General features: G+C 39.7%; 1 protein-coding gene across 1 annotated transcript in view; it reads right to left on the bottom strand.

Moving 5' to 3' along the window:
- Window positions 1–24,171, bottom strand: part of LNX1 (ligand of numb-protein X 1) — a 150,963-nt gene that overhangs the window by 109,132 nt on the left and 17,660 nt on the right. The window contains exon 2 of the mRNA XM_069105230.1: window positions 11,014–11,494. Within this exon, the coding sequence (XP_068961331.1) occupies window positions 11,014–11,405 (392 nt within the window). The 5' untranslated portion in view covers window positions 11,406–11,494. The remainder of the gene's footprint in view (window positions 1–11,013; window positions 11,495–24,171) is intronic.

Genomic DNA, 24,171 nt, shown 5'->3' on the forward strand with positions numbered 1-24,171 from the left:
GGTTTATTGGGAAAAATCAAATGAGATAAATGTGTGTAAACCATAAAGTACTATAAAAATGTCAGCTATGCAATGCAACGATCCCGGATAATTCCTAGGGACTCATGATGGAAGATTCTCACCGCATCCAGAGAAAGAACCACGGAGTCTGAATGCAGAGCCAAGCATATTTTTGTCACTTTTTTAGTTCTTTGTTTCTCATGGGTTTTTTCCCCCTTTTGTTCTGATTCTTCTTCCACAACATGACTAATGTGGAAATATGTTTACATGACTGTACATGTATATCCTATGTTAGATTGCATGCCCTCTTGGGAAGGGGAGAGGGAAGGGAAAAAAAATTGGAACTCAAAATCTTCCAAAAAGGAATGTTGAAAACTATCTTTACATGTAATCAGATAAAAAATGCTATTTTTTAAAAAGTCAGCTATAACTATGATTATCCTGTATATAATAGCTGTTATCTTTGAGGGAGATGTGATATAATTTAACATTTATATAACACGTTAAGGTTAACAAAGTGTTTTACAAATATTTCACTTTAAATAACTATCTGATGTGACCAAAATATTTAGAAATATCCCTGCCTGCATCCATACTGACTTAGAAAACCACAGATTAACATTATCTATGTTTTATTGTATTTTTATTTAGTTTGTTAAACATTTCTAGGCTGTAGTGTAATATAGTGTAGTGTAACTGGATACCTCCACTTGCCAAACTTTTCCCCTCCCCTCACGAAACTTTACCTGATTTTTCCCAACAAGATGTGATCCATCTCTCTCTCTCTCTCTGAATGGCCAGAGCACATTTTTAAAACACTTCCCTTAAACCCTCACTGTATTTTGCTTTGTAGATTATAGTTATTTGTATACTTGTCATTGTACTAAAATAGTAAAATAGATTGTAAGCTCCTTGAGGGCAGAGAGCATTTTCTCTGCAACAGCATGGAGTATAATGCCTCATACATCACAGGTGTCAAGTAACTCCATAATAAATGAAATTAACAATATTTGTTTACTGATTTGTTTTGTATGACAACACATCTTTTCTAAAAATTTGGATTTGGACCAAGAGCCTGACCAGAGAATTTTGAGTTTTCACTGTTATCTTCATCTATTTGTCAGTTTGTCCATATACCTGTTTATTATGCACTTACAATGTGCCTGGGCAGCTAGGTGGCACAGTGGGATAGAGCACCAGGTCCTGGAGTTAGGAGGACCTAAGTTCAAATCCAGCCTTCAGACATATACTAGTTGTGTGACCCTGGGCAAATCACTTAACCCTGTTTGCCTCAGTTTCCTCATCTGTAAAATTAGTTGAAGAAGGAAATGGCAAACCACTCCAGTATCTTTGCCAAGAAAACCACAAGTGGGGTCATGAAGAGCTGGACACGACCAAAATATTCCAAAAATAATAACAAAAAAAATGTGCCTGGCATTGAGATAAGTGCTGGAGATAAAAGAAAAAAAAAAGCAAACACAAACAGAAAACTATCTTTACATGTAATTGGAGAAAATAAAATACTATTAAGTGGAGGAAAAATCAAACCCCCCCCCAAAATAACCAACCAAAAAGTCCCCATCTTTAAGGAGTGCACATTATGAGACAATATGTAATTACTAGATGCATCTAAGATATATGCAGAGTACATAGAATGCAATACCAGAAAGGAAGGCACTATCAGTTGGGGGAGAAGGGGGAGTGACACAGAAGGTAAGATTTGAACTGAGTTTTGAAGGAAGCCAGGAAAACTAAGATTGAAGTGAGGAAGCATATCAGGCAAGCAAAGATAAGGAGGTGAGAGATGAAGTGCCATATGTGCAGAAGGCCATCGTGTTTAGGGATTCATATTACTTCCTATTTATTGTTTCAATGGACATTTTGTGGCTTGCACAATTAAAATGTCTAAAAGCTATATACTTGACAAAATTAAGCTCAGAGATTGGCTTCCAAGCCAATTTGGAAAATTTGGTCCTAAAAAAGTAGCTGTGTCTCTATCTTGCTGGATGATAAAGAAGTTCCAACACCACAAAACAATACTTAGTGGTCAGTGGAATCACAGGGATTTCTCCTTCCCTATCAATCAACTAAAGACTATTCTGCCACTTACTATCTGACCCCAAGAAAGTCCCACAACTTCTCTGGCCGAGGTTGCCTCATTTGAAAAAAATGGGCATAATACCCTATGTATCTGAAGGTGGAAGACCAGACGATCTCAAGGCTTTTTCAAACTCTAAGATTCTATGATTCATTGAGATACTAGGTCCTGTTTACTTCCATGCCGATTATGTCATATAACCAGCTACCTGTAGGGAATGTCCTTCCTGCATCCAAGACTCATGAAGTGAGTCTGGAATCCAGTTTGCCAACTCATGCTGAATTGACTTTGCCAACTTAGTTGAACTGAGTCAGCAGAGATAAATGGTTCTATTAATAATAAGCACAAAACAACGCAGTCATAACAAGCCAGAGATCATAGGGAAAGGAGAAAAAGCTTATGAGGATGACTGCTAGGAATTTGGGCTCAAATATCTCTATGTCAATTATCTGGGGATAAAGGGAGATGGGTGAATGCCAAGAGTGATAAAAAGAAACACAGGCTGGTAGGTATGGCAGTAATCCCTAGGGAGGGAGTTATGAGACCTGACTCTATCACTCACCTTGTACAAGTAATCTCCTGGCCTTCTGCTTCCTAATCTGTAAAATGGGAATTATCTGCACTACCTACCCCAGCATGTTCCATGAGAAAACAGAATTATGTTCATGCATAGGAAAGTGTTTTGGAAAGCACAAAGACCTATCTAAGCGGAAGTTGTGATTTTTTTAATTGTCACATTGCCCTTTATGACCAAAAACCCACTCCCCAATTCAATCCAATCAACCAACAAGAATTTATTAAGTACTTACTATATGACGTGCACAATGCTAAGAACTGAGGATATAAAGGCAAAAGCAACACAGAACCTGTCCTTAGGGAGCTTACATTCTAGCAGAGGAGACAATGAACACTGGTATAATCAAGACACATTCAAAGCAGAAATAAGGAAACTTTGTGTGGGAGGGCACCAGAACCTTATCAATGTCCACCTGTGGTACCCAGAGTTGAACACAAAACTTCCTGACAAGGTCGAAAGATGGCTGAGCACAGAAGACCATCACTTCCCCTTTTAATGAAGCCCAAATTTGTGCTGGCTCATTTGGATGCTGTAACACACTTTCTGACTCACATAGACCTTGAAGGTCACCAAAGGTATAGGATGGGGGAGACCAAATAGGAGTTTACTGCAATCTCCCCACATTTCTGGCTTCGCTTCCTCATTTTCCTGTTAGCCCCAACCCAAGCTAGAGTCTTTTCTTTTAAAATGTGTTGGTCAAGGGGCAGATAGGTGATGCAGTGAATGGAGTACTGGCCCTGGAGTCAGGAGGACCTGAGTTCAAATCCAGCCTCAGACATTTAACACTTAGCTGTGTGACCTTGGGCAAGTCACTTAACCCCAATTGCCTTGCCCCCTCAAAAAAAAATTTTTTTTAATGTGTTGGTCACTAAGGAAAAAGGCTCTTTCCTAGTCTCTCCAAGTCTAACCTTCAAGTTCAAAACAAACCATATTTTAAGCAGCCTCTGACATAAGGAATAATAATCATTTACCCCTGGTTTGCTACTAAGAGAAATTCCCTTGGATATTTCCAAACGTGGAAAGAAGCAACTGAGAAGCAGTCATCACTGAATCTCAGAATAGGAAAAAAAAGAGCTTCAGAGGTCATCAAGGTCAATCCGCCCTTACACAAGAATTCTCTCTATTGTAGAGTCTACAATCGATTTAGAGTCCTCACTCAGCCTTTGCTTTTCAGGGAGCAGAAAGCTATCTTCTGAGATGCCTCATTTTACTTTCCAACAGCTTTAATTGTTGGAAGTTTCTCTATACACAAGCCCAAACTGGCTTTTTTTGTCATTTCCAGCCATTACTCCTACTTCTGTTTCCCCCAGGGGCCAAATAGAACAAATCTAGTTCACCTTCCAGGGGCAGCTAGGTGGCACAGGGGATAGTGTCAGGCCTGGAGTAGGGAAGACGCATCTTCCTGAGTTCAGTTCTGGCCTCAGATTAACTGTGTGACCCTGGGCAAGTAACTTGTTTCCTCATCTGTATAATGGCTGGAGAATGAAATGGCAAACCACTCCAGTACCTTTGCCATGAAAACCTCAAATGGGGTCATTCATGAGTCAGACAGGACTGGAAAAAGACTGAATAACAGCAACAAAAAATTCACCTTCCGCATGACAGTCCTTCAAATATGTAAAGACAAATATCATGTGCCCCTGGGCTTTCTCATCCCCAGGCTAAATATCCATAAGTCCATCAACCAGTTCTCATAAATCATGATTTCCAGACCCTTCCTTGGTTTGGTTTTCCTTTTCTGGATACTCTCTGGCAGTTTATCATGGTGTCTTCGACCCAGTGACACTGGGCCCCTGACTGTTCCACAGACAAAAGCCTCCATCTCTCAGCTCTGGATGTTTTTTCTGGCTGTTCCCCATGCCTGGATTGCTCTCCCCTCCTCTACTCCAACTACTGATTTTCCTGCCTTCCCTTAAATCCCAACTGAAATTCTACCTTCGACCTTCTCCAATCCCTCTTAATTCTAGCGCCTTCCCTAGGTTAATTATCTTCTATTTATCCGGTATATAGTAAGACTAAATTCCTTGAGTAGGGACTGCTTTTTCCTATCTGTAGTGCTTAGCACACAGAGCCTGGCAAATAGTAGGTACTTAATAAATGTTTATTGGTTTGATTCCTAAAATGCGTCACCTGAACTATATACATTACTGATTAGGGCTCTCTAGGGCCAAGTCTTTTTCTCCCTATGGAATGTAAAATCATTTATAGACCCAATAAAATTAGATCAAACCTGACTTGATGATCCACAGAATCTTTGTTTTGGAATGAAAATTCCAGTTGTAGTTAGGAGGTGACCTAATGGATGTACAGTCTCATTCTTCCTCTCCACAAAAGACTACCTATGCAAGCTTGTGGTTGGTCTGCTAAGGGCCATTTTCTGTCATTGCCTCACCAGGAAAAAATAAACAAACAAAACCCATTCATGAGCTTCTCCCACTAACACCAAATGAACATGGTGTTTAGGCTCTGTCGGTCTGACTCAGCACATCCCTGTTAAGGATGTCCAGACAAGCCAGGTGATACGTAGCTGGTGAAGTCTCACCCACTGAGGGTAGTCATATCTGGTTTCCTTAAGTATACGGCAGCAGTGGCATTCCTAACGCCTACATTATGGCCACTATCCCATTATCCCCATGGTTAATGGAGGGCTCCCTTCTGTTATGGGGGCAGAAAAAGTCTTCAACATGGCCACTCACTTAGTCTCAAGTCTCTGAGACTCACTTGAAAATGAAGGGGAAAATATTCTCTGAAAAGAATCCCATGGAGGCTAGGCTCAAACCTTATACTCTGTAAGAAAAGGTAGGGGGCCTAGACCTCCTAAAGGTCTATAGTCTCCTAAAGTCTAGCTGGTCCCCATTGGTCTTGGGCACAGCACTTACTAAACACTAAAGGAGAGACTGAAGATATTTGCTCTTTGTCTTCTTAACTGATCCAATCCAGAATTTTTGTATATTACTGATACTGCAAGGTATGTGTTTGCCTTCTCTCATCTTTTTAACATGCCAGTTCTTCACTGTATAGTTATAATGACCAAGCTTGTCTCCAAAGAATGGGTGTGTAACTTAGCAAGACAAATTCAGTTTATATATTGGTCAAGTTTGTTGAACTGTTTATTTTCTTCTCTATTATTTTTGTTTTAAGGGTTGACAGTGCATGGAGATGAGGATATACAAAAACAAAAGATCACAATAAAAGGGGCAATTTCTAAAAACAAAACCAAAAAAATGCCATTTCTTCAAAGGAACAATCCCACCTTTGTACAAGCTTCTATTTTTATTCTGAATCTTGTAGTCTTGTGGATGTTCAATGAATGCCATATTAACAGGGATTTTGTAAGACAGCCAATGTCTTAGTTTCACTACACATTCCCTTAATATCAGGGAAAAGAAAGCATGACCTCTACACACCCTCTTAAAAAAGGGTGGATTCCCAGGTCAAGAGGTGCCTTTCGATTGACTTAACTACTCCCCTTACTGCAATTATTAGCAAGGCCTTTCTGCCAGGGAAGGCTGCTACTTGACCAACAAGCCAACCATCTCTATTGGAAATGGAGTCTATATCTATCCTTTGCAAGTTGTCCCTTCAGTGACAGCGTGTGAGCTTTGGGGGAGGTCAGAGGTCAGAGGAATTAGTCAGAGGCTTCCAAACAGTAGAGCTCCCTCAGGAGAGTTCTGGGGCTTGGAATCAGAAACAGTAGCCTGAGAGCCTCTGGCCAAGTCCTCTACATAAAGGCAAAGTAATTTGCTTCCCTCCTAAGCAGAGAATATTTACCCCAAAATTTAGATTCAACTTGTTTTATCTAAAGTCCATTGACTAAAGTTGTTTATTAAGTACAAGATTACTGAGAAAAATAGCAGCAGAATTTGTTTAAACAATGATCATACTACCTGAACACATGATTCAAAGAGTTTGGTTCCTATTAGCGAAGGCCCCATCAATGGCCTCTAACAGAGGCTTTGGCCCAGGGCAAAAATATTTCTCAAACATTTTCTTCCTTCAAAGCGGAGGTTCCTTAATCTTTTTCTGTGTGAAGTGGACCCCCCCCTTTGGCAGTCTGGTGAAGCTGATGAATCCCTCCTCTGAAGGGGGGAATAATAAATGGTACTACCTCCCAAGGTTGTTGTAAAGATAAAATGAACTATTTATAAAGTGCTTTGCACATCTTACTACGTAAAAATGCTAGAGGACGATGATGATGATACAAAGAAAACCAAACGTAAGTGAAAGCAAAGATGTTAACGTTTTTTCTCCACTCAATTTCATAGACCCTCTGAAATCCAAGTTGAAAACACTTGTTTCAAAGGGAGAAAAATTAAATACCTGACTAAAGGAATTTTTTTTAATTTCCCTTTATTCAAGGCTTTTTTTTTTAATATAAGGAGGTTCAAGGTCTAACTTTTGAGTTTCCAGGGTTCAAAGCTGGCAGTTCCAAATTTTCCAAGGTAGCCCTTAACACCAGCCCCCACTGAAAAGAATCCCTTTAATTCATAGCTTATATTCATACCCACCCATGTGGTTTACGAAATTTTCCCATTGTATCCAGCTTCAAGAAACCTTAGCCTTTTTTAGAAGGCAAAAGCTACACTAAATAAATTAAAACCATAAAATGTTTAAAAAACTGACAAGTTTACCCACTGGCATCCAGAACCTGCTTTCCAGCAGAGCCCTCAAGACTTCAAATAGGATTGTTCCCAAGTAAGAGTACTCTGCTTAAGAAAACAATCCAGCCCCATAATCTCCCGCTTTTCAAGTTCAAGGAAGTAGAGAGGTATTAACAGTTTAATCCTCTTAAAATCGCCAGTGAGGACCTTGAGCATGTGTAAGTATTATTTCAAGCCCATAGGTGAAGACTGGGGATCACAAGGAGAGATTTGCCCAAGGCCAGAATGGATTCTCGAGTCTACTAACCTCGAATTCTTTTTTTTTTTTTTAAAGCAATCGGGGTTAAGTAACTTGCTCAAGGTTACATGGCCAGTTATTTCTGGGTGTGGTGCTAAGTGTCTGAGCCTGGATTTGATCCCCAACTCATCCCGACACTGGGGCCCGTGCTCTTATTTGCTGTGCTACCTGGCCGCCCCCTAACCTCGAATTCTTAACCACCATCGCGGACACCACTGGAAAAGAATTACGCATGTGATAACGAGCACGTGTTGTAGGAAATGTTGGTTCTAACCCACTTAGAAAACCGAAATGTGGAAGGATTCAAACATAAGCAAACAGCTCACTTTACCCCAAAACGTACTGTCCAGCACACTGTTCTCTGAGGCAGAAAACATGAGTCTGAGACCCCGCTCAAACACTTTATGTTCAAACACTATGACTTTATCATAGCTTTGGAGGACTTTTGAGGTCATCTAGTGACTAAGACAGGGGTGGGGAACCTGCATCCTCCAGGCCACTTGTGGCCCTCCAGGTCCTCAAGTGCCCCCCTTTTACTGAATGAACTTCAGGTCTGGATTCATGTGGCCTTGAGACCGCAGGCTTTCCACCCCAGGTCCAACCCATCCATTTTGCAGATGAAGAAACTGAGTGGCACAGAATTGACAAACAATATGTGGCAGGTGCAGGATTCAAACCCAGGGCCTCAGACTCCCAATCCAGTGATAATAATAGCTCACCTTTATAAAGCACACTTACCGTGTTCCAGCTACTGTGCTAATAAGTGCTTTACAATTACTATCATCTCACCTGATGCTCACAACAAACCTGGGAAGTAGGAGCTATCATTATCCCCATTTTACAGATGAACTGAGACAAAGAGTGACTTGCCCAGGGTCACCTAGCTAGTGTTTGTGGTTATTGTCAGTCACTTTTCAGTCGTGTCTGCCTCTTCCTGACCCCATTTGGGTTTTCTTGGCAAAGATACTGGAGTGGTTTGCCATTTCCTTCTCCAGCTCATTCAAGAAAAACAGGGTTAGATGACTTGCTCAAGGTCATAAAGCTAGTAAGTGTCAGAGGTCGGATTTGAACTCAGGAATCTTCCTGACTCCAAGCCTGGCACTCTATTCACTATGGTGCCACCTAGCTGCCCAGTGATCTTTCTTCTACCTCCAAATGAATTGTTATTCTACACTCTCTGAGTTTCAATTCCCTATTCTGTAAAATGAGGTTAATAATATTTCCACTACTTATCTAACATATGTATTATTAGTGTTCTCAGAGAAAGAGCTCTAAGATAGTTCAAGTAAGTGGCATGATTCAAATCCATTTTGGGGTTCAATCCCCTTCCTGGTACTTTTTAATGCCATGCCAAATACGAGCTAAGGCTTTAAATGGGGTTATTTTTTTTAAGTGAGTTCTGTTCAGTCTGTATGCCATCATCCATTCTTCATGTGCCCCTTTCAATGCAATTCCCATAGCAAGTTGTTAAAGGACAATGATTAACCATATCCTTGTCTGCAACTTTCATAGATCACCAATGTAATTTTGCATTAGGCTACAAGCCTTTTTTTTTTTTTTTTGTCTTTTTGGAGGAGAGAAGGCAGGGCAACTGGGTTTAAATGATTTGCCCAAGATCACACAGTTTGTAAGTGTTAAATGTCTGAGGCAGGGATTTGAACTCAAATCCTCCTGACTCCAGGGCATGCTCTATTCACTGTGCCACCTAGCTGCCCCTAGGCTACAAGTCTACAAGGCTACAAGTGAATTGGTTGCCATATCTTGTTTGGGGAGCATATGGTGGTTTAGAATTGTATGCAGGTCAAACCTTTCTTAAAGGAAATTCCTCAACAGATGTGCTGGGCACCACCAAGAACCATCCTATGATGGATGCCTGCACATATTCATGCCCTTAATACCTATGAATACAAGAGACAGAATGTGGATACCCATGGATATAAAGAATCAGAATGTCGTAATAGAGAGTTAGAAAATTGTGTGTTGAAATACTGCTTCTGACACTGGTCACGTAACTATGGACAGACCACTTACCCCTTTCTTTTTTCCTCAGGTTCCTCAATTGTAAAATGGTAATAATATCTGCAGCACCAACTTCACAGGGTTATCCCAAGATACTTACACCTCAAGTCCCCTAAGTACCTTAGACTACAAATCACAAGCAAGCACCCACAGTGTTGACTGGGAGTCAATCAATAAACATTTATTAAGCACCTACTTCGTGCTAGATACTGTGGACCAATGAAATTATAGGTTTAGTAAAATGTATACATATAGTTATATAATTATCATAATGGGGCCTTCCAAAGAAAAAGTCTCTTATGTTCTCAATTCTAAGACTGAGGGAGTATAAATTTCAGACTCCTCCAAAATGACCAGTATCATTTATTGTCACTCAACCTTTTCCTACAATTGTGAACATTCCAAGCAGAGAAAGAATATGCTGCAGGGTTGGACACAGTGCTTGCTTTGGAGACTACACAGGTGAACGATGCAAAGTGAATGAGTGCAACAGTCCAGCTTAACTGGCCAGCAAACATCACTGGGGAGACAGCATCAGCAAAGGCCCACACATCACATCGCATCACTCAGCCCAAGCTCTGGGGATAGTTCCAGATGCCAAGAATCATTCAGAACATACTAAGCTTTTAAGTCTGAAAAAGCCATCCCTCTCCTCACCTCAAAAATAACCACACCAACCTTTGCAGTTCTCATAGTAAATACTATGTCTGTCTGAACCAAACCTCAGTCTTTTTCAACTATGAAACAGGATATTATTCTCAGATGTAAAACTGAAAAAACTTGAGGGAGAACAAATCTGGAGATAAAATGATCTCTTTCAGGTAATGATACATACTTCCCTCCCCATGGGGATGGTAGTGATGGTATTGGTGGAATGCTACATGCATTTTTCAGATGAAGTCTCTGTATTGTTTTTGCTTGACTGTTTTTCTTTGTGATAGGGGAGACTCAACAGGGTGAGGGAGTAAAAACTGACTGTCATATAAGAACAAATCAATCTTAATTTTAATAATTTGGAACCCCAAATCTTATAAAAGTGGATGTTGAAAACTATCTTTACATGTAAATGGAAAAAATAAAATACTATTAGGTGGGGGTAAAATAAATAAAAAAGAATGTGAAAAAAAATTTTTTATTACTTTGTAAATTCTCTCTCTCCTTCCTTTTCTCTCTCTTTCTCCCTTCTCTCTCTCTTTCCTCTCTTTTCCTAGGTTGGGTCCTAGTCAAAAGTACCTAAAAAGTTTTCCCATTTCAAATGAATTTTCCACGTGTTATACAGAAAAAAGACACCAGACTCTCCTAGTCTGTTGGATGCACTTGAAGTCAGCCACCCGTGACATTTGGAGACTTGCAGTTAGCTCCTTGTCTTCCCAGACAACTGGGATTTCCTGAAGCTGCTTGGGGGAAAAAAAGGGCCTACCTGGTCTGAAAATGATGTTCCAGGTCGCAGCGCTGCAAAACCTCTGAACAGTATTCTGTGAAAGGGCAGATCACCATCAGTTTATTCAAGAGCTTATTTACTAGGATACTGGACTTTTTACAGTTCTGTAAGATGATCGTCTGGCGATCCACAGGGCAGAAGTCTTTTTCCACTAAGAAGTTGGTGAGGCAGAGTGTGCAGTAGGTATGGCCACAGGGAGTGTCCAGGGGCTCCAACAGAGCTTGCAGACAGATGTGGCAGATGAGGTCATCATCCACTTCCTCGGCATAGCAGTAGAAATGGTTCTCCTCGGGGGAGTGGGCTTGGCCACAGGTGGCACACAGTGCTTTAGGGCTGGGATCCATATCTTCAGAAAGATCTGGCTGAATCATGATTGGGGAGGGGCTGATATGACTGAAAACCAACTAAAAGGCAACTCGTTAGGTAGTCAATCAATATATACCGGGAGCCATTCACATACCTAAAAGAGAAAGAAATACAGAATCTAAATAACTTTCTCATAAACTGAAGGCCCAGACCTCTGGTGGGTACCATGCAATGTGATCAATCCAGTAGGTAAGGAATTGGGCTAAGTTTTAGAAACCTTAAGTTTTAGTACCAACTTAAGTGCTGGCATAGAAACTTGAGTTACTTGGTGTCTGTTTGCCTCTTTTCCCCCATCAATTAGAATAGGGACAATAATATTTGTTCCCTTAGCCTCATCACATGGGTGTGGAAAGAATGATCTAATATCCAGGATGTACTCCGAGTGCCTCAGAAGAAAGGTACCATAGAAAAACAAAGTCTTGTTAATAAAACGAAATAGTTCAGTGATTTATAAGGGAAGAATGCCTGACAGGTCAGAACAAGGAGGAAAACAGTTAACCCTTTGGTATCTTTCTCCATTCTTACTTTTTTCTTTCTTTCTTCAAAAAGTATATGCAAGACACAGGGTGAGAGGAAGTGTGGTACAGTAGATGCAGGGCTGGTTTAGGCTTTGGGAAGATCAGAGTTCAAATTATACCTTTGACGCAGATGAATTCTGAACCAACCCCTAAGGAAGTGACTGAACCTCTCAATGTCCCCAAGGCAATTCCCTGAGGCCATGCAGAAGATTTGCAAATCTGAACTGGAAGAACATTTTCTACCTGCATTGTAGGAGGTCCTGTCACCAATTAAATTATAGGTCCAAACCAAAATTTCTCTCTCTCTCTCTCTCTCTCTCTCTCACACACACACACACACACACACACACACACACACACACACACACACATTTGCTACAACCTCTGTGGCAGGATTGAAGAGCACTGATTGATTGGTTAATAGCTCAGCCAGTCAGTGATGGGAGATAAAGGACATCTAGTCCTCCACTGATTCTACACAAGAAGGTCATTGGTTTCATCCCTCACTGAATTTCTGCTGCTTCTTCTGAAATGTCAGAAAATAGAAGCTATCGATTCCTCAGACACGCTGCCTTCTCACCTTGTAAATGATTATGTGGGAGAAACTTCTACCTGGACTCCAGACATCCCTAAAAGTCTCCCCAGATGCTCCAATGTGGCCGTAAATCTATGAGAACCTTAATTATTGCTCTGTATTTTTCCTTGTGTGAAGGTACCCTTAGAAGAAAACGAGAAATAACTGGGCAGCTCCTTCTATCTGCTCTTGAGCTCCCAATGAATTCAACTGTTCCTGGTTTTTTACATTTTGAGATCATGGAACATTCCTTCAGTTTTTAGGATAGACAGCAGTCACAGCAGGACAATGGAATTCTCTGAACTTGCGTGATGCTATAATACCTTTTGCCTGGCCCTAATTTTATGACTCTGCTCAGAGAGCCAGATTCTCCCAGTACCTAACTCCCATCATGCCACTAGGGTCCTGTTACATAAATCACTACTTTAGTATTCTGCACCAGTGGCCTGAAAGACTAAATACACCTTTTTAAGGTGGCTAATTTACAACCAGGAAGTCACTAGGGTCACTGACAGAATCTGATTCAACATTATGGGAAATTTAAGAGCCTGGAGCTCGTTCAGGACAGAAAGGTTCCCCAAACTTTGTCCCATTTCAGGCAGAAGTGAAAGGCTTCTAGATTTCCAATTGAATGCAAAGACCCATAAATAACTTGAAAGGAAAATGGTTTGGAAATAGCCCAATGGTGGAAAAACTATGTTGCATCTTTTGGCCTAAATCTACAGGGTTTTTGGATGGTTTGTACAAACAGAGACTTATCTTAGAGAAAAAATGTTTACTTCAGACTTTCACTGAATGGAGTTGTTTACATATCTATAACAGACTCAGTATGCTCAAAACAATCACTTTCCAGGCAAGAGGTTAAGGTAAAATCTGCCATGGGAAAGCATTGCATGGGATTTAGGGTTGGAAGGGACTGTACAGATCATTTCAAGGCTCAAGGTCACATAGCAAGTAACCCTAGTTAGTAGTACTGTTATGATTTGAACACAAGTTCTTTACTCTTTAAAGGGCAGCCAGGTGTGTAGTGGATAGAGCATCCATCCTTGTGGAGTCAGGAAGACTCATCTTCCTGAGTTCAAATCCAGGCTCAGACACTTACTTAGCTGTGTGGCGCTGGGCAAGTAACTTAACCCTATTTGCCTCCGTTTTCTCATCTGTAAAATGAGTTGAAGAAGGAGATGGCAAATCACTTTGGTATCTTTGCCAAGAAAACCCCAAATGGCATCACAGAGTCAGACACAACTGAACAACAACCTCTACTCTTTAAATTATACTTGATATCCAAAAACTTAAAGGTCGAAGGAGAGCTTAACGATCAGTTAAGTTTAACTCTCTCACTGGAAAAAAACTGAAACCCAGAGAAAAGTGGGTTGGATCCTTAAAAAACTATTCTCTTCTAGAGCAAAAATACATAGAGTAGCTCTACTTATAATGATAAAAATAAACACCCTAAATGCTCATCAATTGACTAATATTGAAAAAGTTACATACGTAGCAGCATAACAGACATTGTTTTGATTTCTTTTAACTGAGAAGCAGGAAACTGTTTTATGGGGCCACTGCTCTTATGCTTTTTATATTTTTGACAGATATCAACTTGATGTTATGTATACAGAATAAATTTTTGTAATTTCTGTGTTCTTATTCTTATTTATGAATTTATTCAGAAGGAAATTTCTGATCAGAATCATCTGATGCAGTGAAGAAGGTTTTTTTTAATGTTGTTGAAGCACTCCTTTAATATCCAAGCACTACAGGCAGCCTCAAACATTTAAATGCACCTTTTCAAGGTGTATGTATCACCATACCTCATTTACAACCAGGAAAGGCCCAGTTAGGAAAATTCCTAACATTCAGGCAAAGAGGTTGGGCTTCATGCCTAACTTTACAACTCCATCTCTCTCTCTCTCTTTGTGATTCAGTTAACTGGGAACATTTGGATAATGAAACAGCTCATTTATATTATAGTGGCTGTTTATATTCAGGCACTGAGAGGGGCAGTTGAAGAAAGATCAGACCTTCTCCTGCCCCTACTTCTCTCTGTCCTTGAATAGGTGAGCAACTTGGGGGCATCAAGCAGTCCAACTTTTGTTGGATATCTCTTCTCATCAGGCCTCCCTTCTAGTTCTCCTTTCCCTGGTTTCCCAAGAGCTGCCAGATCTTGGCTCAGCTCAGTATGACCCCTGCTTCATCTCCAATTCCAGACCACTTCCAAAATCTCTTATCTGGTGCTCCCTCTTACACAAATTCCTTAGGATAAAACCAAGTCTCTCACAGGAGGCCTAGATGGATTCAAGGAGGTGTACAGACCCAGTTTACATTGAATAAACTTGATTAATTCAATCAAGAAATTCTTACCAAACAAAAGTAATTACTTTTAAGTGCATGGGATAATCAATGGAACCCCACCCTTATATATATAAACTACTTTTGTAGTTGTAAAGGGTTTTTTAAAGCCCTTAGTAATGTGACCCCTGGTGACAACATAGGACAGCAATCTCCCTCCAGAACAAACTACATTCCAACTCTCTTCTTGGTGTCTTACCATTGGCCATCCCTCATACCAAGTTACTTAGTGTTAGAACTAGCTCTAGGATCCAGATACGAATATGACCTAAGACACACACTAGCTGTGACCATGGGAAAGTCACTTAAGTTTTCTGTGCCTCTGTTTCTTCATCTGTAAAATAATAGGGAGGTACATAGACCCAAAGACTTCTAGGGTGTCCCTTAAGGTCTAACTCTACGATCCCTTGAACCAATTTTCTTGACTCTTTAGGCAGTGATGTTTCCAATCACAATATGCAATGTCACCTTTTCATTACTTAAATGCAACAGGCAAAACCACATAGCAGCACCAATAATGGGGAGGATGACTATGAAGGTTAAAAAAGGTAATTATATCTGAGCTTGGGCCTTTGGGGGATGGGCAAGGGATGTGTTTAGGGACAAGCTTCATGGAAGCTCCTAAAGCTGTCATTCATGCTAGGCTTTTAGGTGTCACAGTGACCAAAATATGCCGAACCTGGAGTCCGGAGGACAAGTGATCCAATCAGTCTTGACACTTACTGGTTGTGGGAGCCCTGGGCAAGTCAATTAGCTTCTACCAGCTTCGGTTCCCTCTCAGTAAAATGGGCACAATAACACCTACCTGCCAGCATTGTTGTGAGGATAAAGTGAGACATTTGTAAAGCTCTTTGAAAACCACAAAGTGCTATATAAATGCCAGATATTACTATTTATCCTCATCATTGTAGTTGTTATGCGGAGGCTGCAGCTTACAGTACTGAGCTCCACAGGCAACACTTTACCTGGCACCCGACAGAGTCAGAAAACCAGAACAAAATCTATGATGATTTTCTATTATTTGCTTCAGAAAAAAAATACACACAGCACATCTTTATTAAGAGCTATTCAGAGGTAAATGAAAAAGTCACTAAAAGGAAGCCAGACTCTGATTAGCTGAAAAAACCAATAATGGTCCTGGTGAGCATGGAATGAAGCCTGTTCCATTTCATTTGGCAGAGACCCAGTTATGGATGAGGGCAAAATGCTGTTACCCTGCCAAGTCAGGGTCATTCTAGGGTTTGGTTTTGCTTAACAGCTTTCCTTTGTCACAAGGGAGAGTTCAATGCCAGAGGCAGAGGAGAAGATCCAGAGAAGGCAGTGATATAAACCCAAAAGGCATCAGAGAAGCTCATTTTTTTAAAAGTCTCCCTTTCTTTAAATAGGGCAGCCAGGTGGTGCAGTAGATAGAGCACTGGGCCAGGAGTCAGAAAGACCCTGGTTCAAATCCAGCCTCAGACACTTATTAGTTGTGTGACCCTGGGCAAGTCACTTAACCCTGTTTGCCTCAATTTCCTCATCTGTAAAGTGAGCTGGAAAAGGAAATGGTAAACCACTCCAGTATCTTTGCTAAGAAAACTCCAAATGGGATCACAAGGAGCTAGACACAACTGAATTGACTGAACAACAAATTTCTTAAATACTGTCATTTGGATTCAGAATTCCAAGTCCTATCTTTATTTTTCTATTTGCTGTTTCTATATTTCTTCTTTTCCAGTTGTCCCTAATGAGGTATGTTGGGTTTTAAAATTTTGTTTTGTTTGAGACTTGGGCTGATCAATTTGGCGTTGTTGGGTTTTGTTTTGTTTTTTCAGTTATTTTGCTGGAGAAATTTCTTGAATATTGTACCAGTCAAAATCACATCAATATTGTTAACAAGAATAGTGGATGTGTTAAAAACTCTGATTTTCCTGCCTCTAATATTTCAAAGGGCCCAGAACAAAAGGATTCCTGAGATTTTCTTCACACTGAACCTATCAAAGTAACACATGAACAGAATGGGTTAAGACTGATGTTTTTCCTTTAACACAGATTTCTTTTTTTCTTTGCACAGTTTGAATTCCTGGGCACTGTCCTGTGTAGGCAAACCAGACTCTTAATAGAATTTTTCTGTCGACACTCATGTGAATCTTCTTTAGCTTTGCTTTAGATTAAGTATAGCCTATATGAAGAGAAACAGATTGTAAAAAAGTTAAACCTCTCAGCAACTTTGTCCCCTCCAATAGGGTTAAATGGGCAATGATTTCTAATAATAACACTTATTTATCTGGTCATTCATTGTCTGGTCATTGACTATGAACTCTCCCATGACCATGGAAGCATTTTTTCATTAATTAATTAATTAATTTTTGGTTTTCAACATTCACTTTTATAAGATTTTGAGTTCTAAAATTTCCCCCCTTTTCTTTCTCCTCCCCAAGATGGCAAGCAATCTGACATAGTATATATGTTTACAGTCATATCAAACATATTTCAACATTATTCATGTTGAAAAAGAAGTATCAGAACAAAAAGAAACCACGAGAGACAAAAAACAACAAAGAGAGAGAAAATAGTATGCTTTGATCTGCAATCAGGGTCCATAGTTCTTTCTCTGAAAGTAGATAGCATTTTCCATCATGAGTCTTTGGTATTGCTGAAAAGAGCTAAGTCTGTTAAAGTCAGTCATTGCAAAGTTGCAGTCAGTTGCTGTTACTGTTTACAATTTTCTCCTGGTTCTGCTGACTTCACTCAGCATCAGTTCATTCAAGTCTTTCCAGGTTTTTCTGAAATCTGCCTGCTCATCATTTCTTAAGGAACAACAATATTCCATTACATTCCTATACCACAACTTGTTCAGTCATTCCCCAATTTCCAGTTCTTGGCCACCACAGAAAGAGCTGCTATAAATATTTTTGTACATGTGGGTCCTTTTCCCTTCGTGGGGAATATTTTAGGACACTGTATTTGTATACTCTTGACAAATTATGAGGGAAGTTACAAATAAGTACTAGGAACTAAAGTATTTCCTTCCCATCAAAGAGGAAAAGAAATGGTCTGAGGTGGGTCTGACAATGTTTATTCAATCTGTTTGAATTTAAACAGGCGATTTATAAATCCTAAGGCAGACCTGCACAACTTGTAAACTTCAGGTGCAAATAGGTTAGACTAGAGACAGACTGATGGTAGCTGGTTTCTAAGGTTTGTGTGACAAACAGGAAAGTGCAGTGGCAGCTCTACATTTTCTCTCAGGCTGCCCTAAACCCTTTGCCTCCGGTCATATGTTGTGTAGGCATGCCCTAAGGACTTAAGTCATAAATGTAGAAAGTAGAGATGGATCTACAGTGAGATCAAGGGATCCCCCTAAGAAAGGGAATCTGGTACCCTCTTAATTGGCACTACCACCTACATGGGGGTGTATCTTTACATGAAATGGGACCTCTAGGCAACACATTCTGGCAAGAGTGCAGGGAAGGCTAGAAGTGGGAGTACCAATTACCCTTCACAAAGGCCAGTGAAGCTCCATCCTAACCCAACTTTCGCTTTGATCCTAGAGAAATTTAAAGAGACTCACCAAAAAGTGGAATAAATATAAGGCAACAAGTTGTAATGGGGGAAAAAAACAATGGATAGGGGAGTTAGGTGATGTAGTTTCAGTCGTTTCTCTATGTGAATTTGGACAAGTCATTTCACACCTCCCACATTTCATCCGTAAAATGTTGAACTGGAGAGGTCGCTGCCATGTCAGGGAAATAATGGGAGATTTGGAAGCAGAGTATATGGACTCAAATCCCAGCTCTGATACTTATTCCTTATGTAATTTGTGACAATTCCTTCTTGTTCTCTAGCTTAAAACGTAGGAACTTGCCTGAGGAATCTCTACAATAGCAGCAGAGTCCCAGATCTCCAACAATAAATAAGCAAGAATATTTTGTGCTACAGCAGCATCCACATTTGTGCATTTTAGTCTTTTCCAGGTACAAAGAGCTATTGATTATGATCAACCAATAGAATTATGAGAGTTGGAAGGAAATTTAAGGGTGTCATAGGATCATAGATCAGGACCCTAGAGGCCAGCTGACCCAGCCCCTCATTTTTTACAGATAGGGAGAAGCCCAGAGGGAATCAGTGGTTTGCCCAAAGTGACACAAGTACTAAAAGTATCAAGGGTCACATTCAAACCCAGGTCCTCTGATTCCAGATCTAAGGTTCTTTCCACTCTACCACACAGCCTTGCCTTACCTGTTCCCACCTTCCACTCTGTACAAGTCTCTTCTCCACTTCCCAGACTGACTGGTTATCTAGACTTTCAGTGAATACTTCTGGTAATAGGAAGCTCATGACTTCATTAGGCAAACCATTGCAATACACTTCCTTATACAGAAGTAAAACTCCTCCTCATAACTTTCACTCATGGATACTAGTTTATTCTCTGATACTAAGCACAACAAATCTAACCTTATCTATCCTATCCCTTCAGATCTTCTCTTTTCTAAAATAAAATGTCCCTGCTACCTTCAATCATTCCTTGTGTAACATGCTTCCCCGGTCGCTCTTTTCTGGATAACCTCCATTTGGTCAATATTCCTATTAAAATGCAGCACCCAGAGCTGACCCTGATCCTCCCCAGATGGTCTGATCAGATAAGACTGTTATGTCTCTTTCTATGAACAGTATACTTCTATTAATGCAGTAATCTTCTATTACAGACTGAATTAGTGGTGTGGTTTTTTTAAGCCCCCTAGTTGCCTTGTGAGCTCATGAGCCACTAAATCTTTAGGCTGTACATGCTGATTACAAACTGAGCTAGTTGTCTGCTCTAGACAATGATGCAAAGTTGGAAAAAAGCTGGCTATGGCATGGAAGGTCACTCTAGACTGTCCAAGTCTTCTCATAAATTCACCAGAGGATATCCACCAGCATGCTGGGGTCCATCCTGTTTATTCACAGGTGAGAACAAATGGTATCCATTAGACATCCCGTACACTTGATTGCTATCCTCCCAAAGTCAAAACAGGCTTATAAAATACAATTTAGAAAACTAATTTAGCAGCATAAAAATGGAAATATATTTAAAATACCTTTGAAGAAGAAATAAGAAAAAGCTGATTATCTCATCAGTTGCTTGTAAGCATGGAAAATTGGGAAGCAGCCTAATTGAGGCAAAGTAGCCTTTCCATGTGTTCCCAGATTTGTCTTTATTTAAAGGAAATGCTTCTCAAGGTGAAACTAAACAAAAGTTTAAGGGCAGAGTAAAGGCAACTTGGGAGAAAGCTCTAGCATTCAAATGCATGGGGAATTTCCTTTTTTTCTATTTTTTCCTGGGGAAATGACAAAAAAAAGGTTAATTCAATTCCACCAAAAGTCCCCTGTGTAATTTGACAAACGAAATCATGCCAGGCAGAGGCATAATTGAATGTAAGCTCTTACAGTATGTGGAGCCATATGGATGGAAGAATAGTGAGCTCCTGTAGGATTTCCTGAAACATACTTGTGGAATGGTGAAGGTACCTGCCTTTGGGGAGGGTACTCTCCATGGAAGACTAGAACACTGTCTTCTGCCACAGGGAAATACATTAACATGGAAATTGGCGTACACTGGGGAATCTTTCTCAGGGCGCAATATTTCAGATATGCTCTGGTAACAGGTATTTTAAAGAAACCTGTTAAAAAGAATGCATTGACTATACTTCTACAATCAGACATGCTAGCAATCATAATATATATATATGTAATATATACACACATACATGTATTGGGGAGTTCATATCGTTTCTCTTTTGGATGGGTTTGACTGGCTGGTCATGAACTTGTCATTTGAACCAATGGAAAAAGCATAACAAAAATGCCTAACAAGGAGTTAATGCCCAAGATAAGTCAGGAGATACTAAGAGCACCACTGTCGATGAATTCTAGTCATTTGGCCCAAATGAACTATATCCTCAGGTACTACAAAAAAAAAAAAAAACCAATCCAAACCAGGCAGATATGACTATGGAGCCTCTGTCAGAGATTTTGAAAGGTCATGGAAAATATGAGAGGTACCACAAGACTAGAGAAAATATTATTCCAATTTTCAAAAGAGAGGAGGATAGGGCACAAGACTTTGATTATTGGGAAAATTCTAGAACAGATCATGAAAAAGAAAGTTGGTGAACATCTAAAAGGAAAGGTGGTGATTACAAAAAGCCAACATGACTCCATAAAGAATAGGTCATACTCTTACGTGACTGATGCTGAGTGAAGTGAGCAGAACCAGGAGAACATTGTACACAGTAACAGCAACATTGCATGACTGACTTTGATAGACTTGGCTCTTCTCAGCAATGCAAGTACCTGACTCAACTCAAAAGGACTCATGATGGAAAATGCTATCCACATGGAGAAAAAGAACTATGGAGTCTGAACGTGGATTGAAGCATACTATTTGCTCTCTTTTCCTTTTTATTCTTTCTCATGGTTTCTCCCATTGGTTCTAATTTTTCTTTACAAATGATTAATATGAAAATATGTTTAATATGAATGTATATGTATAGCTTATATCAGACTATATGCCATCTTGGGGAGGGGGAGAAAATTTAGAACTCAAAATTTTGTGAAGTGAATGTTGAAAACTAAAAAGAAATTAATTTTTTAAAAAGAATAGGTCATGCCAGACTAACCTTATTACCTTTTTTTTTTTGACAGAATTATTGAATAAGTAGATGAAGGGAATGCTATACCATTTGCCTAATTTTGGCAAAAAAAACCCAACAACTTAATAATGTATCACATACTTTCCTCAAGAAGAAGATAGAATAATAAGGATTTAGATAACAATACCAGCAGAGTGTTTCAGAACTGCTTAGACAACCAGACTCAAAGTAGCTTTTAATAGTTCAATGTCAACATGGCAGGAAGTATCCCCAGGAATTTGTCCTTGGCCCTGTGCTAACATTTTGATCAATGCCTTGAAGACATAGGATGGCACGCCCATCAAATGTGCAAATGACATAATGCTGGGAAAGATAACTGACATACTAGATGACAAAGTCGAGAGCCAAAAAGGTTCTGATATGCTGGAATATTTTGGCTGAATCCAATAGATGAAGCTCAATAGGGATACATGCCTAGTGTTGCACTTGGATACAACATCGACTTCACAAGAATAACATGGTGAGGTATGCTTAGAAAACCATTATCCTGAGAAAGTTCTAGGCATTTCAGTGGACGACTGTAAGATTGATGAATCATCAGCATGACATAGCAGTCCAAAAAAAGGAAGACAATCTTGGGCCAAGTTAAGAGGCTTTTAGCTTCCAAGAACAGGGAGGTGATGATCCCACTGTAGTCTGCCCTCATCAGACCTCATGTGGAGTATGTATCATGCTCACTTCTAAGCACCACGATTTAAGGACATTGATGAACTGAAAAGTCTCCAGAGAAGGACAATCAAGATGCTGAAGCCATTCAAATGGCAGTCTGGAATAGGATGGTTTCAGGATATATCTTTTAGATTCTTTTTAAGTTTTAGAGTGCTTCTGTACCAAAAAGATGTCCTTACATTTCTTCATCCATAAAATGGGCATATTAAGACAATAAACTATTTTTTTAAAATGAGTCCATGGTATATGAGCATTGACTGAAGAAAGAACTGGGAATATTTAGCCAGGGGGAGGAATATGATAACTGTGTTCTGAGTAATTGAGGGATTGTGATATGGAAGAGAGATTAGATTTGTCTGGTTTTGCCCTAGAGGACAGAACCAGGAGCAAAGGGTAGAAGATGCTAAGAGTCAAATTCAGGCTTGATGGCAAGAAAAATTTCCTAAGAGTCAGTGCTGTCCAAAAGTGGCATGGGCTACCTGGAGAGGTGGTGGGTTTCCTCTCCTTGGAGGTCTTCAACTGGAGCCTGGATGACCATTTGGGGGGGAATGCTACACTGGAAGCCCTTCATAAATATGTTGGATTAGAAGGCTCTGACTCTCAAATTCTGTAATTCTGCTCTGTTTTGCTTCACTGGCTTTCTCTGTTACCAAAGGAGGACTCCATGGCAGGAGATATACTGAGAAACTGCTGTGATATAAAAAAAAAAATAATAAATTTTATATATATATATATATATGCAATGTTTTACCTCCTTTAAAAAAAGGGAACAGCATAAGCATAATAACAATAGTTGCATTTTTGTAGTGCTTTTAAGAGATCACTTTCCTCACAACCATCCTGTGACATGGGCAATGCAGGTATTATTAGCCCCGTTTCACAGTTGAGAACACAGGATTAGAGGATTTCTAAGTGACTTGACTAAGGTCACTTATGGCAACTAAGTGGCAGACTCAGGACTCCCATCTAGGTCTTCTGACTTCAACTTCAAAACTCTACCATAACAGAGGATGAGGGAAAGGAAGAAATCCTCCTTGGGTATTCCATCTCATGTATCCTGAGAGTAGACAGCAGTAATAGGTTTGGTGAGTTTAATATAAACAGTTACACACATGGTAAATACAAGTCTCCAAAACAAAATCTGAGGCTAAAAGTATCCAGTTACAGACGGAAGGAAAAGCAGCAGGGAGAGGACAGGTATTTTGTGGGCTGATGCAGAGGTCACCATTAGCTTGGCTCCTGCCTAATAATGAAACCAATCAATTTGCAAAAGGGTATAAAGAGTAATGAAATGTTCAAATAAGATTCAGCTGGTGGTATTGCCCACATCAGGGACATCAAATAAAAGTGTATGAAGAGGACTTCAGAGGTCAGGAAATTAAAGAAGTGTCAATGTGAATAGAGACAAACCAAAGCATCTGAACCAAAAATATGAAACACAGATATTAAGGATGAGAGAAACATGGAAAGTAGTTAAGTGAAGAGTTCCAAGTGGACAGCCAATTAAACAGGAGTTTCTTCGGGGATTTAGAAGCCAAGAAAGGCCATTAAAAGGCTGGTTACAGATGATCACAGTCTTCTGGAATAGGAATGTTTTAGTTACTTTATCCCTTGGGTCTCCAGATACATCTTTTATACTCCATTTAAATTTAAGAGTCCCTCTTGTACCAAAAATATGTTCCCCCATTTCCTCATTTGTAAAATGGGCATAACAAGAATGTAAACTATAAAACCAAATGTATAAAAATTTTTAATGGTTAAATGTTACATTCATCAGACAAGAGATTGATGTTAAACAGATTCATGGAGATGATAGCTTCTGGTATTCTCCCATCTGAAGAAAAGGTTTTTAAACATTGTTCAGTGACGTACTACTAAAGGATTTTGTAGACAACCAAGACATTAAAATAGTATTAATTAAATATGCTTGAGTTTAGAAAAAAAATCAATAATATTTCTTTTTTTTTTTTTTTTTTTTTTTTTTTTG

This window comes from Petaurus breviceps, unplaced genomic scaffold (assembly GCF_028583685.1).
Source record: "Petaurus breviceps papuanus isolate PSGF00001 unplaced genomic scaffold, PetGlider_PUasm1.0 76, whole genome shotgun sequence".
NCBI lineage: Eukaryota > Metazoa > Chordata > Mammalia > Diprotodontia > Petauridae > Petaurus > Petaurus breviceps.